Source organism: Micropterus salmoides, unplaced genomic scaffold (assembly GCF_014851395.1).
Source record: "Micropterus salmoides isolate LMB-PRFRI ecotype aquatic unplaced genomic scaffold, ASM1485139v1 Ms_hic_scaffold_10, whole genome shotgun sequence".
Taxonomy (NCBI): Eukaryota; Metazoa; Chordata; class Actinopteri; order Centrarchiformes; family Centrarchidae; genus Micropterus; species Micropterus salmoides.
In genome coordinates this window covers 4,498,440-4,513,319 of record NW_024040041.1, presented here as the reverse complement: position 1 = coordinate 4,513,319, position 14,880 = coordinate 4,498,440, and the positions used below count along the sequence as shown (strand labels likewise).

General features: G+C 44.0%; 1 protein-coding gene across 2 annotated transcripts; it reads right to left on the bottom strand.

The window, feature by feature from the left end:
• Nucleotides 1–2,464: 2,464 nt before the first annotated feature.
• LOC119882204 (SWI/SNF-related matrix-associated actin-dependent regulator of chromatin subfamily E member 1-like) lies at nt 2,465–14,621 on the bottom strand. 2 transcript variants are annotated; one of them, XM_038692198.1, is made up of 11 exons: nt 14,524–14,621; nt 13,907–13,964; nt 12,699–12,742; nt 11,941–12,039; nt 10,398–10,490; nt 9,670–9,801; nt 8,401–8,572; nt 7,991–8,163; nt 7,696–7,797; nt 7,178–7,442; nt 2,465–5,035 (listed from the first exon to the last, which is right to left on the bottom strand). In XM_038692198.1, exons 2-11 carry the CDS (start codon nt 13,911–13,913, stop codon nt 4,656–4,658), a joined length of 1,467 nt encoding a protein of 488 aa, XP_038548126.1. In that variant the 5' UTR covers nt 13,914–13,964; nt 14,524–14,621; the 3' UTR covers nt 2,465–4,655. The 2 variants fall into 2 exon arrangements, with proteins under 2 accessions (XP_038548126.1, XP_038548130.1); XM_038692202.1 differs by having other exon boundaries at nt 10,410–10,490; nt 14,524–14,620.
• Between the last annotated feature and the right edge of the window lie 259 nt (nt 14,622–14,880).

Sequence of the window (14,880 nt, the reverse complement as noted above, 5' to 3'; positions counted from 1 at the left end):
CAGAAAGTTTTAAACAGGAGCAAAAAGCCTGCTGAAACACAGGAGCCATGAGTTTATTTAATTACTTTATAATTGAGAAGAAAAGGTGCCACACTGCTGACTCAGCAGGGATGAAATTAAATGAAAACAGTTGATATACAGGAGAAACATATCTGACAGCAACACAGAATGCCTGAGAGCCTTACTGCATTATACGCTGCTCAAAAAAATAAAGGGAACACTTAAACAACACAATGTAACTCCAAGTCAATCACACTCCTGTGAAATCAAACTGTCCACTTAGGAAGTAACACTGATTGACAATCAATTTCACATGCTGGTGTGCAAATGGAATAGACAACAGGTGGAAATTATAGGCAATTAGCAAGACACCCCCAATAAAGGAGTGGTTCTGCAGGTGGTGACCACAGACCACTTCTCAGCTCCTATGCTTCCTGGCTGATGTTTTGGTCACTTTTGAATGCTGGTGGTGCTTTCACTCTAGTGGTAGCATGAGACGGAGTCTACAACCCACACATGTGGCTCAGGTAGTGCAGCTCATCCAGGATGACAGGTTTGCTGTGTCTGTCAGCGTAGTGTCCAGAGCATGGAGGCGCTACCAGGAGACAGGCCAGTACATCAGGAGACGTGGAGGAGGCCGTAGGAGGGCAACAACCCAGCAGCAGGACCGCTACCTCCACCTTTGTGCAAGGAGGAGCAGGAGGAGCACTGCCAGAGCCCTGCAAAATAACCTCCAGCAGCCCACAAATGTGCATGTGTCTGCTCAAACCGTCAGAAACAGACTCCATGAGGGTGGTATGAGGGCCCGACGTCCACAGATGGGGGTTGTGCTTACAGCCCAACACCGTGCAGGGCGTTTGGCATTTGCCAGAGAACACCAAGATTGGCAAATTCGCCACTGGCGCCCTGTGCTCTTCACAGATGAAAGCAGGTTCACACTGAGCACATGTGACAGACGTGACAGAGTCTGGAGACGCCGTGGAGAACGTTCTGCTGCCTGCAACATCCTCCAGCATGACCGGTTTGGCGGTGGGTCAGTAATGGTGTGGGGTGGCATTTCTTTGGGGGGCCGCACAGCCCTCCATGTGCTCGCCAGAGGTAGCCTGACTGCCATTAGGTACCGAGATGAGATCCTCAGACCCCTTGTGAGACCATATGCTGGTGCGGTTGGCCCTGGGTTCCTCCTAATGCAAGACAATGCTAGACCTCATGTGGCTGGAGTGTGTCAGCAGTTCCTGCAAGAGGAAGGCATTGATGCTATGGACCGGCCCGCCCGTTCCCCAGACCTGAATCCAATTGAGCACATCTGGGACATCATGTCTCGCTCCATCCACCAACGCCACGTTGCACCACAGACTGTCCAGGAGTTGGCGGATGCTTTAGTCCAGGTCTGGGAGGAGTTCATCAGGAGTTCATCCGCCACCTCATCAGGAGCATGCCCAGGCGTTGTAGGGAGGTCATACAGGCACGTGGAGGCCACACACACTACTGAGCCTCATTTTGACTTGTTTTAAGGACATTACATCAAAGTTGGATCGGCCTGTAGTGTGGTTTTCCACTTTGACTTTGAGTGTGACTCCAAATCCAGACCTCCATGGGTTGATACATTTGATTTCCATTGATAATTTTTGTGTGATTTTGTTGTCAGCACATTCAACTATGTAAAGAAAGGAATATTTAATGAATTATTTCATTTATTCAGATCTAGGATGTGTTATTTTAGTGTTCCCTTTATTTATTTGAGCAGTGTATTCTACTATATTTTTGTTTAAACTGTCACCTGAATTTTGTTTCCTTTTTTATATAAATAAAGACATTTTCTCAATAAATTGGTGCAGAATGCAGGAAATGAAGTGTTTAAAGCCCAAATTTCTCAGGGGAAGGCTCCCCACCTCCATTACTATTATCAGCGTTAATTATTATAAGTAATAACTAAACATATTTATATGGCTTATGATATTTAATAATTACAATGTAGTTCAATGATGTGTAGGTAAAGCAGGTATAAGGTTCAGTTTGAAAATTAGCATACCAAGGTAGCAACTGAAAATGAGACAGCTGATAGAGTTGTTGCATGTTTTTCTTTTTGTGGGTCGATTCAAGTAGAGGTCATTTACTGCTGCTTACTTTTACGGTCTTACTTCTCACATGACAAAACTGAAGAAATTACCCTTTGCTACAGTGTGAAGTAGTGAGTGCACAGCTTGTGTGTATATATATATATGTGTAAATTTGCTGTCCCCTCAAAATAACACCTCACATAGCCATTAATGTCTGAACAGCTGGCAACAAAAGTACACCCATAAGTGAAAATGTCCAAATTATGATTTCGGGTGTAGTTGTACAATCACTTACTTTGAAAATTTATGATGTAGACCTACAGTGGACAACCATGATAAAATAATACCCATCTAAAAAGAAATAAAATCAGATTTTTGAAGAAAACCGGTAACACACAAAGAGGTTGAAAGACTGAGAAATCATCTTTATTTGGATAGAGAAGTTCAGACAGTACAAAAGAAAGATGCAAAAAAACAGAGGCATATTACTACAAACAGTCCAATTCAAGTAAAAAAAACAGTCCTTTAAATGCACAAGTAACTGAGGTTACATTTGGATGAGGGTAGCGTGTGCATGTCTCTGCTGAACTTTATGCTCGTGGCGTCAACAGGAATATGCAGTCTAAAGGAGGAAAGTCTTTAAAAAAGTAACCTCAACTTGTAGAGAAGCTCTTACAGAATAACTGCTAATTGAGTATGTCTGTTATTTTTTCATAAACGTGACGAATCCAAGGGAAGAAACACTCAAGTACAGCACGTCAAGTTTATCATCCACAGATTTTAAAAAGCACCTTGGAGACATGCCCATCATTTCATTTTTTCCCCCCCTCCTTGCACACCTTGTGTGTTTTGCCCCGCACTTTTTACATTTCAAACAGTTTACCTCAGCCTCAACTCTTTGAACAAGACTTCAGTAAGTGTTCAAATGCTTGCAGGTTTATGGTTAGTATTTAGCATGCAGAATGTGGGTGCGCAAATAATTAAAATGTGCCTTCATCCATGCTCACGTCACACCTGGAAACAATCATCTGCACTGCCACAAGATGAGTCCCCCCCCCAGTCAAACTGAAACATGTTAGAAACGGCATGTAAGTCAGAAGTTCAGGGTCAATACGAAGGCTGAATTCAACTGTATTCATCTAAAAAGGTTCCACTCTAAAAACAAAGTAGTAGTAACAGTAGTAGTTTTTGCAAATCACACAAACTTATGAACTACAAAAATCTGAGGTTTTAAATGGGGGGAAGGGGCTTTCATGGTTTTGATTATTATTATTTCATGCGAGGTCGCCCTTTATCACTAGAACATACACTGAGCTTTCAGACAATTCAGTCTGAACATTAAGTTATGTGACGTACTAAAACCCCTTGAGTTTGCAGCTGTGGTCTCATTTAAAAAAAAAATATATAGAAGGGCTGATTTTAAAGGTTTATACATCCACGCTGAGCACTACACAGGTATGGAATTCAAACATTTCCGCCACATCCAACAATCCAGAGTCTACGCAGTGGGTTGTTAGAGGTTTGCATTTGAACCATGTGGATGAAAGAGCCATCAGCACGGCTTCTCCCTACAAGCACCTCCTGTCAAAGACCCGTCATTTGGAATAACACATCGTCGCAGCTTGAAACAGTGGGAGCGAGGCAGCGGTGGTGTAGAATTACAGCTCGGAAGTGAATCACCAACTGTTTTGACAGCTGATTGGTGGTTTCAATCATTTTTTCAAGCAAAAGTTGTGAAATTCCAAATCTTCTGCAACTCAGCCGTCTCAAATGTGAGACTTTGTTGCTTTTCTCTGTTAAATGTCAACTTAAACTGAATCTCTGTTGGTCAAACAAATCAAGACATTTACATTTTATTGACTAATTGTTAATGAAAATGATCGTTTGTTGCAGTGCCATGGAGAATCTGTTTTGACGCAGAGATAGTCGGGGTCAAAGGTCAGTTTAGATGCTAATGTTGTGAATGGACCCCGCCAACTGGAAACGTATCTGAGGATTAACTGATAGATTTTGGTAAATAAACAGAAGCAGACAGAGGTAACAGTGAGGTTAGGTGTTGAGTTAAGACACCTGTACATGACGTCTGAGCAGCCAGTGAGGTTAACACAGACCACTTGTCTCCTAAAAAAAAAAAAAAAAAACTAGTGACATGATGAGAAAAGAGGAATGGCTGGTACTGTACCTGGAGCACAAACAGTCAGATCAAATGTTGTACTCTTTGGTGACGTTTCAATTCATTCACTCACATCAAACCAGGCATGCTGGGTAAATTTAAAAGGAAACTTATGCAGATTTAAGGGGAAATCCTACTTTCACCTACAGGGCCTTGTTTGGTCCAGCTATATGAGGCTGGATGATGAACCCCTTACATCACTCGTGTGAAATACATGTTAATTATTTATTGAGCATACCATCAGACCCTCACCCATTCAGCACTTCTCATTCACAAGATCTGTTTTTAGATCCACCGTACGAGTCCCACTTCTTCCACAACTGCTGCACAACTACAGCGCGGCTACGCCATCCAGAGGAGGAAGGCAGGAGAGCGGCAGCACGGGGAGGACGTCTATAGCTACCGCTGTATCTAACAGACTATTACATTTCATACTGTTGGTTGCTCTGGCTGGGGGGTAGCAGAGGTGGTGGTGGAGGGGCTCCTTCTTCTGAGGCAGGAGGCGGTGGAGGTGCTGCGGATGCATTAGGGTTAGCGGCGCTGGGATTGGCTTCCTGCGCTGCTGGGGGTTCGGAGGCTGCTGGGGCTGCCGCTCCGGGGGTGCTTTCTGAGGAAGGAGGGGGCATGCTGTTGTTGCTGCTGCTGCTGCTGTCTTCACTGGGGGCGCTGCTGATAGGAGTGCTGCTCTCCCTGGGGGGCTCAGGGGGAGGGGTCGCTTTATCAGAGGCAGAAGAGGAGGGGTCAGATGGAGGAGGTGGAGCAGGCTGGGGGTCTGCGGAGGGCTCTGCATGCGGCGCCTCATCTGGGGAGGGGATGAAGGACACAGACAGAGATGCTTTAGGGGGAACTCCACCAATTTTACACACCGTCAGTTTGTTTACAGGTGTTGGGGAGTAGACTGCTCGCCTGACACAAGTAGTATGAAGCCTCTCGTGGCTCCAGGGGGCGCTGTGTGAAGTCTGATAAATGGTCTCGTGATTTCAGCTGGGTCTGGAAACTACAAGTCTGTAAGTGAAAAAAATCAGGACCTTTCGCGTTGAGAAAAATATAGGCAGCTTAGACGTCTGTAGCTCGCTCCTTACGTGTGTTTGATGTTACATTAGCTGCTACTAGCATAATACACCCAGTTTGTGGCTGTGTTGCATTGTGGGTAATGTTAGGTGTTTAAACTAAGACGAACTAAATGTTATATATATCGATGTCAATCTGCAGTGCAGTCACATATTGATAAACCAAGAGCTACTATGAATACTGTTACAAATAAGGCTGGTGATGTGGCAAAAAATGTTATCAGGATAAAAATATTCCTTTCTTTCGATACAGATAATTATTCATTTTTTGTTGCCAGGTTTGCGACATGAAAAGCTCCTCTGTCATCACTAGTATTGCCGCATTCATACCAACCGCGAATTTTCGCCTCGGGACACTTTCCTCGCGTGAGTGCATTCGCTGCAAGTGTTGACACACACAACGCGACAAGGCGATTTCAACGCGATAACGTGTATAAACACAACTCGCCTTTACTACAACTGTATGAACGCGAAGTAAACATTTTGCTGTGATTAAATATCAATTAACTGATTAAACTGATGCCGAGATAACTACAACATGATGCAGATTTGTTAAACATATGAATTCGTGCTTTGTCAGGTCTGTCAGCAAGACAACAACTTCTAAAATGTTTGTTTTCTGAATGGAGTTTGGATCGATCAGGGCTACGCTATGCTAACTTGGTCACAGTAAAGTACAACGATAGCTGGAATACAGTTACAGACATGTTTTCTGAACTCACCAGGTAGTTCAACCTCCTCTCTTTTCTCGAAGTAATGTCCAGTTTTTATATAAATATGAAGTCATAGTCCGACAGAGCTAACGGCGCTAACAACAGTGGAACCGGATATGAACGGAAGCTAGCTGCTGAGAAGCTCCAGTGAAGATAAATCAACGTTGAAATCCCAAAAACTAATGTAAAAAGCTAATTTAATAAAAGCAGAGCTCCTCCCGCGAGTAAACGGCGTAGCTGTCAGAGCAGAATCCGACCGACTACAGGGGTTTATTTGTCCAATAGTTGCAGCGCCGCTCCCTGCTCCTCTCCCCCACGTTTAGCAGCTCTCAGCCGGCCTGCAGATTTTCAATCCCCCGCTCTGCCCGGCCCTCTCCACACAACGCTCGGAAGCCTCGGTAACGTACGGACAATCTCAACACTGATAGGCTATCGCGACTCAGCGTCATGACACTTCTTCGCTTGAGTTGAAAATATTCAACTGCCTTTGCGCCGCCCGACAGGAAATCGTGGCTCTACGCGTCTTTGCATCGACTTTGTATTTGGGGTGGCGATGGCGCAATGGATAAGACTATGCCTTTGGGGTGAGAGACCCGGGTTCAGTCCCCCACTGTGACCCATCCACCATTGTGTCCCTGAGCAAGACACTTAACCCCTAGTTGCTCCAGAGGCGTGCGACCTCTGACATGTATAGCAATTGTAAGTCACTTTGGATAAAAGTGTCAGCTAAATGAATAAATGTAATGTAAACTCACCGCCCCAAACGCTCACTTCTGGTCTGAAAGCACCATAATAGCTTTTGAAACACAAACGACTGGTGCAACAGTGGAACCGCTACACAGTAAAGCAAATTAAAAAGTTTAACCCTTACAACTTAAATCTAAACCAGATAAGAAGCTCTTTCATGATGAAAGCGACTTATAAGTGTTCACCCCAGGAATTCATTCTTCATTATATTAAAACTACAAAGTGGATTTCTGACTTCATAGGAGAGCAAATAATTAATGACACTTTTATAGAGCCATTTTCATGGTAATGTAACAAAAAGCTTAACTTGAGTTCACTTCAGATTCTGTGTGAATGTTTAATTTGCTTGTAATTAAAGAGCAACACAAATCTTAGATTTATAAACAAAAACCATCTGTTAAACCATGTAGGTACCTGTCTCCATTGGTGTGGGCTTGTCCTCCTCCTTGGTCCCTGAGCTGGGGTCAGCTGTGTTGCTAGCATTAGCACTGCTCTGCTCAGCAGCTTTGTTTCCAGCAGCCTCCTGCTGCTGCTGCTGCTGCTGCTGCTGAGCAGCTTTCTCTGCCTGCTCGGCCACCTCGCGCTCTCTTTCCTCCGCCCGCCGCCTGGCCGCCTCTTCAGCAGCAGCCATCTCTGCTGCTAGCTTCTCCATGTCCACCTCAACCTTCTGACTGCACAGCTGGAGACAAGGGAAGCAAAAAAAAAAAATCAACTATCCATTTACAAATGAGCCTTAAACAGGCATGAAAGTGAAGGCAAAGTAGCAGGAACAGACGCACACATGAAATAAAGTGAGGTGAAGAGCATTTGAGAATTCAACGCATTAGTAATAATCCTCTTGTTTTCAGGTACATATTTAGTTCTGAGGTAATTGAATAACACAGATCTGTAGTTATTCCAAATTCTGGATATCTAGGTAAGTGCTGCTGTACCCGCTTGAGTTCAGTGTTGAATGAGTCGGTGGTCTCCAGGAAGCGTCTTTTCTTGTCTTGGTGGCGATCCTCTATCTGCAGAAGCTCTGCCTCCAGCTTCCTCTGAAACACACACACATGAGACACAGGTGAGACACACTGAGTGTACATTAGTAGCTGACATCTGTTCACCGTGCACAGGACAACATTCTCCAATAACAAAGCTTTTACAGAAGGAGGAAAGAAAAGCTACTGAGCTCCTCTCAGCTCACACACTCTCTGGGCCCTGATGCCAGAGAAAGTCCGTTCAGCTTACCTGGTGCACCATAAGGGACTGGACCTGCCTCTTAAGGACCTGCATGCGGGCTGTAGTGACCACCGAGCGGACATCAGGCACCACAATCTCACTGAGGATGTCACTGATGAGCCGGTGGTTCCTCTGGAAGCGAGCGGCTGCTGTGTGCTTCACTGAAAAACCATCGTCGTAGTCTGGATAGTGCAGAACGAGGACAATTAACTGACCACCGTGAGGAGGAGGGAAGCACTGCTTCCATTTACATGTTGTGAAGACATCCTAAAATTACCTTCAAACCATTTTATATGCTTTGAAGGGCAAAAAACTAAAAACTTTCAGTGCTTTCTCATTATAAAAGCACGGGCTTCTATTCATGTTGAGCCATCATTAAACACTTACATGAATTTAAACAGTCACGATCTCAAACCTACCATCAGGGTCTTCAGCGGGCTGAATGCTCATGTACGGCTCTCCTTTGTCCATACGACTCTGCCTCTGTCTGCTCTCCTCCTCCATAGCAGCCTCGGCCCGGTTCTTGGCGTTGACGTAAGCCAGGTAGGCTGGCGAGTTGTGGTACGCCTTCAAAGAGTCGTTATACTCAATCTGAGACGGGGAGAGAGCACGCAAATAATACAACCATTGTTATCCCTCATATGTTCTTAAGTTTGCAGATTTGTTAATGAAGAAAAAAAAAAAAACAAAAACATTTGTCATGGTCCAGGAATGTAAACAGAAGTTCTATCCTCTTCATGCTTTGTTGATGTACTGCGTTATGAAGTGATGTTTCGTCGGTGTAGCAGGTTCTGACAGATAAGTTCTTGGAAATGTGGTAACTGTACAAACTTGGAACCAGTTCTTGATCCCCAAGCCATAGTAAAAAAAATTTAAAATAGGGGAGGAGAGTGCAGAAGTGCTGGCTTTTGACAGTTAAATGGATCAGAGTAGACCTGAGTGCTAAAATGTATGTAAATGCTGTAAATGTAAATGCTCCGTACTTGTATAGCGCCTTTCTAGTCTTTTCGACCACTCAAAGCGCTTTTACACTACATCTGCATTCACCAGTCACACACATTCATACACTGAGCCTAAGTGCTCAAACGGAAACTAACATTCACACTCATTCATACACTGGCGGAATAGCCGCCAGGGGCAAATCGGGGTTCCAAGGACACTTCGACACGCAACCAGGGGGAGCCAGGGATTGAACCGCCGACCTTCCGATTAACGGCCAACCCGCTCTACCTCCTGAGCCACAGCCGCCCAACAGAAAGTTTTATATTTTACAGTTTTCCTATAGAATTTCATAACTAAATCCACTTGAGGAGCTCTGCAAGTGGTTGCGAGGGGAAGCCTGCGCCGACCCGCGGGAGGAGCGTGTGAGGCCGGCCAGCCGCCCGCTCACAGAGCCTTCTGCTCCCGCTGTCACACAGACCGCTGCAGCAACAACAGCAGAGGAAAACACAGCTGGAAGGTTTTCATACCGCTTATCTGTCTTTACATTCTGAGGAAGGCTGAAACGTTTTAACTTAAAGAGAAAGCTGTGTGGATCGCTGGTGTGTGTGTCGCATTGAACATTACGTCGCGGAAGTTGTGTGTGGCGTTGCTATGACGACCAGCAACACTGAGGGGTACTACAAACTACAGACAGCACTGTGCAAATCGGAACCTCAGCAGTATTTAGGACACTTCGGCCGGCTCACCTTCTCAGCTTCGTACTCGTTCAGGTAGTCCTGTTTCTCCTCGTCAGTCAGGTCCCTCCACATCCCTCCGATAATCTTTCCAATCTCCCACAGCTTCAGGTCCGGGTTGGATGCCTTCACTTGGTCCCATACCTTGCAGGTGCGCACAAACGCAGGACGCAAACACACATGTACAAACAGGAGCAATGCCCCACACACGCACACACAAAAAACATATGGTCATTACAGGGATACTGCAGTGAATGGTAAGTTACTAATGGACAGTAAAGGAAATAAAGCAAGAAAAGTGATAAGGAAACAGAACATTAGCTCCAATAATTACCATGACGGTAAAGCGCATTAAGTGTTGCAAAAATGCTGGATGGATGGAATGAAATGTCCAAAAGACAGAATCACCAGTTTTGTCAACATGAAATTTTAGAGTAGATTTTGTCTTTATGTCAATGTTTAAATGCTCTACACCTAGAGAAGAGGCAAACCGACAAGCACGAAAGGAGGGGGAAATGAAGGCAGGAGCAGATCATGCTTGCAAAAGGAAACGCAGGGAGATGTCATTTCTCTACACAAGAGGCTACTGTAAACCAGTGGGAGGACAGACTCTCCACTAGGTGGCTGAGGTGGTGGTGAAGGCGTCATGGCTCAGCTGTTTCCCACCCTAAAACCCCTGCAACTTTTCAGGGGATGGGAGGACAAGCAGTAAAAGCAGACACCGTGGATGGGTGTCTTACCTTCCTGCTTACCTTCCGGCTGTACCGCATGTAAGGCATCAGTGGCTTGTCTGGAGGCTTGGGAGGCTTTGGCACGGTGATGCCTGAGGAGTTCTGTGGAAGGAAGGCAGAGAGGGAGAGAAGGGGGACAAAGAGGGGGAGAAAGGTGTGAATAAGGAGATGTAGACAGAGGGGGAACAAAACATAAAGGGGACAGAAGTTTAGAGAGAAAAACACGGTGAAAAAACATCAGCTGATTATGGTCTGAGCATGGTGAGGCCCGTGTAAAGGCAAAATAAGAAGTGTACATGTAAACATGACAATACAAACTCTTAAGTGGTCCTGAATGCTTTCTAACAGCTGGATAAATGCATTTCTGATGCACGGCAATTCATTTACATGCATGTATGGATGTCAGTGAAGTTTCAGCATCTAATGGCTTCAAGTATTTCAGATGCTGTCCAAACAGGAGTTAAAATTACAAAAGGGGAAAACAGTTGGCATATAAATGGGGGTGGGGGGGTGGGGGTTATGAGTTTTGTGGGTGAAACACCAGGAACTAAAATCAGGCATAATTCCATCTGTGCATTCCTGTTTGTGTTTCCTCTACATCTGAAGAACCGTGAGGGCTGGGCGAAGATGAAAATCTCTGTCTTTAAATGCAACCTTCACAAAGAATTCACAAACAAGTGAAAATATTATAAGTTCTGGCCTGTAATACCCAGAACTCATTCACTTTTTCCATAAAAACCTCAAACTTTATTCACATCTCCTAAGATGGGACAGCTGTGCACAAATCTCAAAAGGTCACACACGTCTACTTGCCAGAAAAAAGGAGCAATTTCACTACTTTTGCATTTAAAGAGGGGAAGGGAAAAACTGATGACACTTGTCTGTCTTCTCATCCACAAATGGCAGAGCGCTGTGCTTTTAAAGGCCGCGCACAGTGCTAAGACAGCTCTGACTGGCCAGTAAAAATACAAACTAATAAAACACCCTAAAAAGCATATAAAACCAAACATATACATTTGTCTTTAAATGTTTCCTTAATGACTGGCAGTAGGTGAGTTTGATGTAATCGACTTAAAAGTACTGTAGTTCAGTCATTAAAAACTCTGAAAGTCACAATTATTGTGATACCATACACAGGAACCTAATAATATTTTGTTAGCTACTACAAACCACATTCACTTGGGAGGTTTAAGCAGCAAAATAAACCAATACTCTAAATGAGTAAAAACCTGTTAGCCAATCAGAGCGGTTTGCATCACACTGAGCCCCAAAAGGAAACAGTGGGAGCTAAAAATGAGGCGTTTGTAAGAAACGACTCCTTTTTTTTGTTGTTTTTTAGTTACTCCCACATTATTAAAGCCTAATTAAGTGGTCATTCTACTATCTAGAAGACCAAGACTTTAATCAGACTGTGTGTCTTTTTATGCTCCTTTCTTTCCACTTTCCCCCATATGTGTACCCCTATATTTAGCCCAAAACTGTTTGTTACTACCCTCCCTCTTATCCTGCACCCATCCCCTATTCCGCTTTTAATTTTTTTTTAATTCATTACCCTGCTGGAGCCTCCGGAGCTCCCTCCCAGCCGGAGGTTGTTGTAGGCCAGATGGCTGTAAGGGTTGTAGCCCACAAACCCCGGGGTGGAAGGCATTTGCTGATGGAAGACAAATGAGACAAAACACGAATGAGAAATGGCTCACAAACAAGAGGAGGAAGAGGGATAAACATAAATAAGTGAAAAGGGGGAAAACATGAAAATATATGTATAGTTTTGCTTGTTTGTTTTTCGTGACGTCATCATGCAAGGCAAAAAATAAATAAAGGCAATCGGCCAGCAGGACACAGCATGTGAACGTTGCCAACAAGCTCAGGTCACACACTATTAAGCACAAGTTGCATGTGATTAGCCACCGGACCGAACCATTGCATTTCTACTTTACACAGTGACGTGCCCCTGCTAATGAATGAAAAGCACCGGAAAAGCATGTTGATTCTGTAAGTTTGAAATTTAACATAAAAAAAGGATCAGATTTCAAAGAAACTTGTTCCCCAATAGCATTAACGTGTCGTTAAAGCACGGGGCACATCAACCCCTTCTGTGCAAGACTTTAAATAAGTGGGGGCGTGACAGGAAAAAGCAGGAACAAGAGCTGCACACATTTGTGGCAACTTCCATGTGTTCAGACAGAGAGAGAAATAAAATCAAAGCAACAGAACGTGGAGAAAGAGGGAGTAGGACAGCAAGAGAGAAAGATAAAAAGCAACCGAAAAGAGTGGACAGAGCCAACATGGCCCTGAGTGGCGGACACTTACTGTTGTCGGGGCGGGGGGAGGGGGAGGGGCGTAGGATGGTCGTTCTGTGCATGAAAGAAAAACATAACAGTCAGCTATTAAAACAACCTACTGTGAGTGCTCCTCTGCTGCGCGCAGCTTCACGAAATAACCCTCCTGGGGTCAGCTACGCTACACGTGGACGCTGGTGCACTTCCTTTACTGCAATCCAGTGTGATCGTCACTTCAGCTGACAGAGCTGTGAGGGGCCAGGCAGCAGGGAGGCTCTGCAGCTCGCTATGACCAAGACCCACAAAAACCTGATGGCTTCACATCACAGTTGATTTTTTTTTTTTTTTAAGCACTAAAACGAGACTCAGGCTGTTTTAAGAAAATTTAGTCTGGAGTAGCTGCTCAGGGGGAGTACTGTACTGGGGATGAGTAATTATTATGAGTATTTATCATAATTTTACATTAATACATATTGATGATAAACATCAGTAATAATGTTGAGATTTTTATTCATTTAAATCATTCTATAGACACATAACCAAATAAAAACAAATCATCTTCACACTGATACAAACCCATTTATAATTTTTTCTTAATCTTATCAGCTCAAAGCCCAGTACTGCTGACTGGCTCGGATCACCCCAGAATGTCAATATCTTGTTGTTCATCCCGGCATCAGTCGTCTTGCCGCTCACAAAAATGTTGCTGTGAAACGGCTGCACGGTAGAGTAAACTAGACTGAAATTAAGCCATCTCCCTTAATGAAAAATACTTTTAAACTAGTCTTTAAATATGCATACAAAAAAATCACATGCATCCATTTTTTAGCAAGCACTAACGGAAGGTAACTTTGCCTACTTCTTTTTAGGACCACTCTGCTTTGGTGAACTGGCAGATGTGAGTCTTTGAACACTGGACCGGATCCTGAATGAGGGGCTTCTAACTTCCAAGCTACATTTTCATCTGTGATTGTTTATATGATATAAACAATTATGGACCGGGGGGTTATTGCCATTTTGATGATATCACTGATTGCAGCTTTCTTCTTGAATTGATTTTTATAGTGTTGAGTTTATACCACACACCCACATCTAGGGCACGGGCTGTGACAGAAAGCAAAGGGAAAGTGTTTACTATTCTCTGGTAACGTTTGTAAATTATATATAGGTCTCAAGTTCTCCCTGTTCTAATACTATGATCACCATTAAGTCACCAGTGAAGTGAACTTGTTTACTTACTTGACATCGCGGCTGCAGACTGGGCTACGGAGAGCAGGCTTTTCCCATACTAGTTAACCTGGAACGGAAAAACAAACAAGATCAGTTACACAAGTTAACCCAACTACAATCACTCCACTTTTTAAAAAAATTTGTCGTTTGGCGGACAACAAAAAGACACCGGCAGATGACTTTCTAAGGCCGATAACAATTAAAGACGACAATGGCTGACGGGGCTTGAAAAACTAGCTTAACGTTACTCGGCCTGGCCTTCTAGCCAAACCTGCACACACAAAGTCACCATTTGCTCCATAATAACGACGAAGCTGCTATCTAATTCAAAGGATTCTGATGCAGATTAGCTCTTAAAAAAACAGCAAACACAGAAAACACGCAGTCAAACACTTCTGAAGTGTTCAACCGTTGCGGGATGTTTGAATAAACCTTGCAGCTAGCATCCGGCTAACGGACAATACGAGCTCCCGCTACCACTGCGTTACAAGCTACACTTCATATAGCTAAGTGTGCCAATGATAAAACAAATTATTTTAAGTTTTTTTTACATGGCCCTTACAAAATGGTTCAAAAACTGTTTTTAAAGCCAATAAATAAGTAGAAAACAACGTTAACCCACTCACTCAATGGTCCTTTGTTCCCCCTGTAGGGCCGCTTGTTCCGCCTTTCACTCACGCTTCTTCTTTCTTCTTTTGGTTTGATCGTCGGTTGCCAAACAGCTTTCGGCGCATTACCGCCACCCACTGATCTGGAGTGGGAACGTCTTCTTCTGTATTGTTTAGTGGCGGTTGGCAAACCAGCTCAGAGGTGCATTACCGCCAGCAAATGGACTGGAGTGGGAACTATTTATTGTTTCAGAATCAGCTTTATTTGCCAGATATGTGGACACATATGAGGAATCTGACTCTGGGTCGTACATTGCTCAGGATGATGAATCTGACACACACTACAGTTTAATGAACACATATATAGCCTAGGTT

What these genes read in the sequence shown, in the direction of transcription:
- LOC119882204 (XM_038692198.1), bottom strand. An exon ending in GCTCCGGAGGCTCCAGCAGG is followed by an intron (nt 10,491 to 11,940) that starts GTAATGAATTAA and finishes TTCCTTCCACAG; the next exon opens with AACTCCTCAGGCATCACCGT. An exon ending in GCCCGCTGAAGACCCTGATG is followed by an intron (nt 8,164 to 8,400) that starts GTAGGTTTGAGA and finishes TGCACTATCCAG; the next exon opens with ACTACGACGATGGTTTTTCA.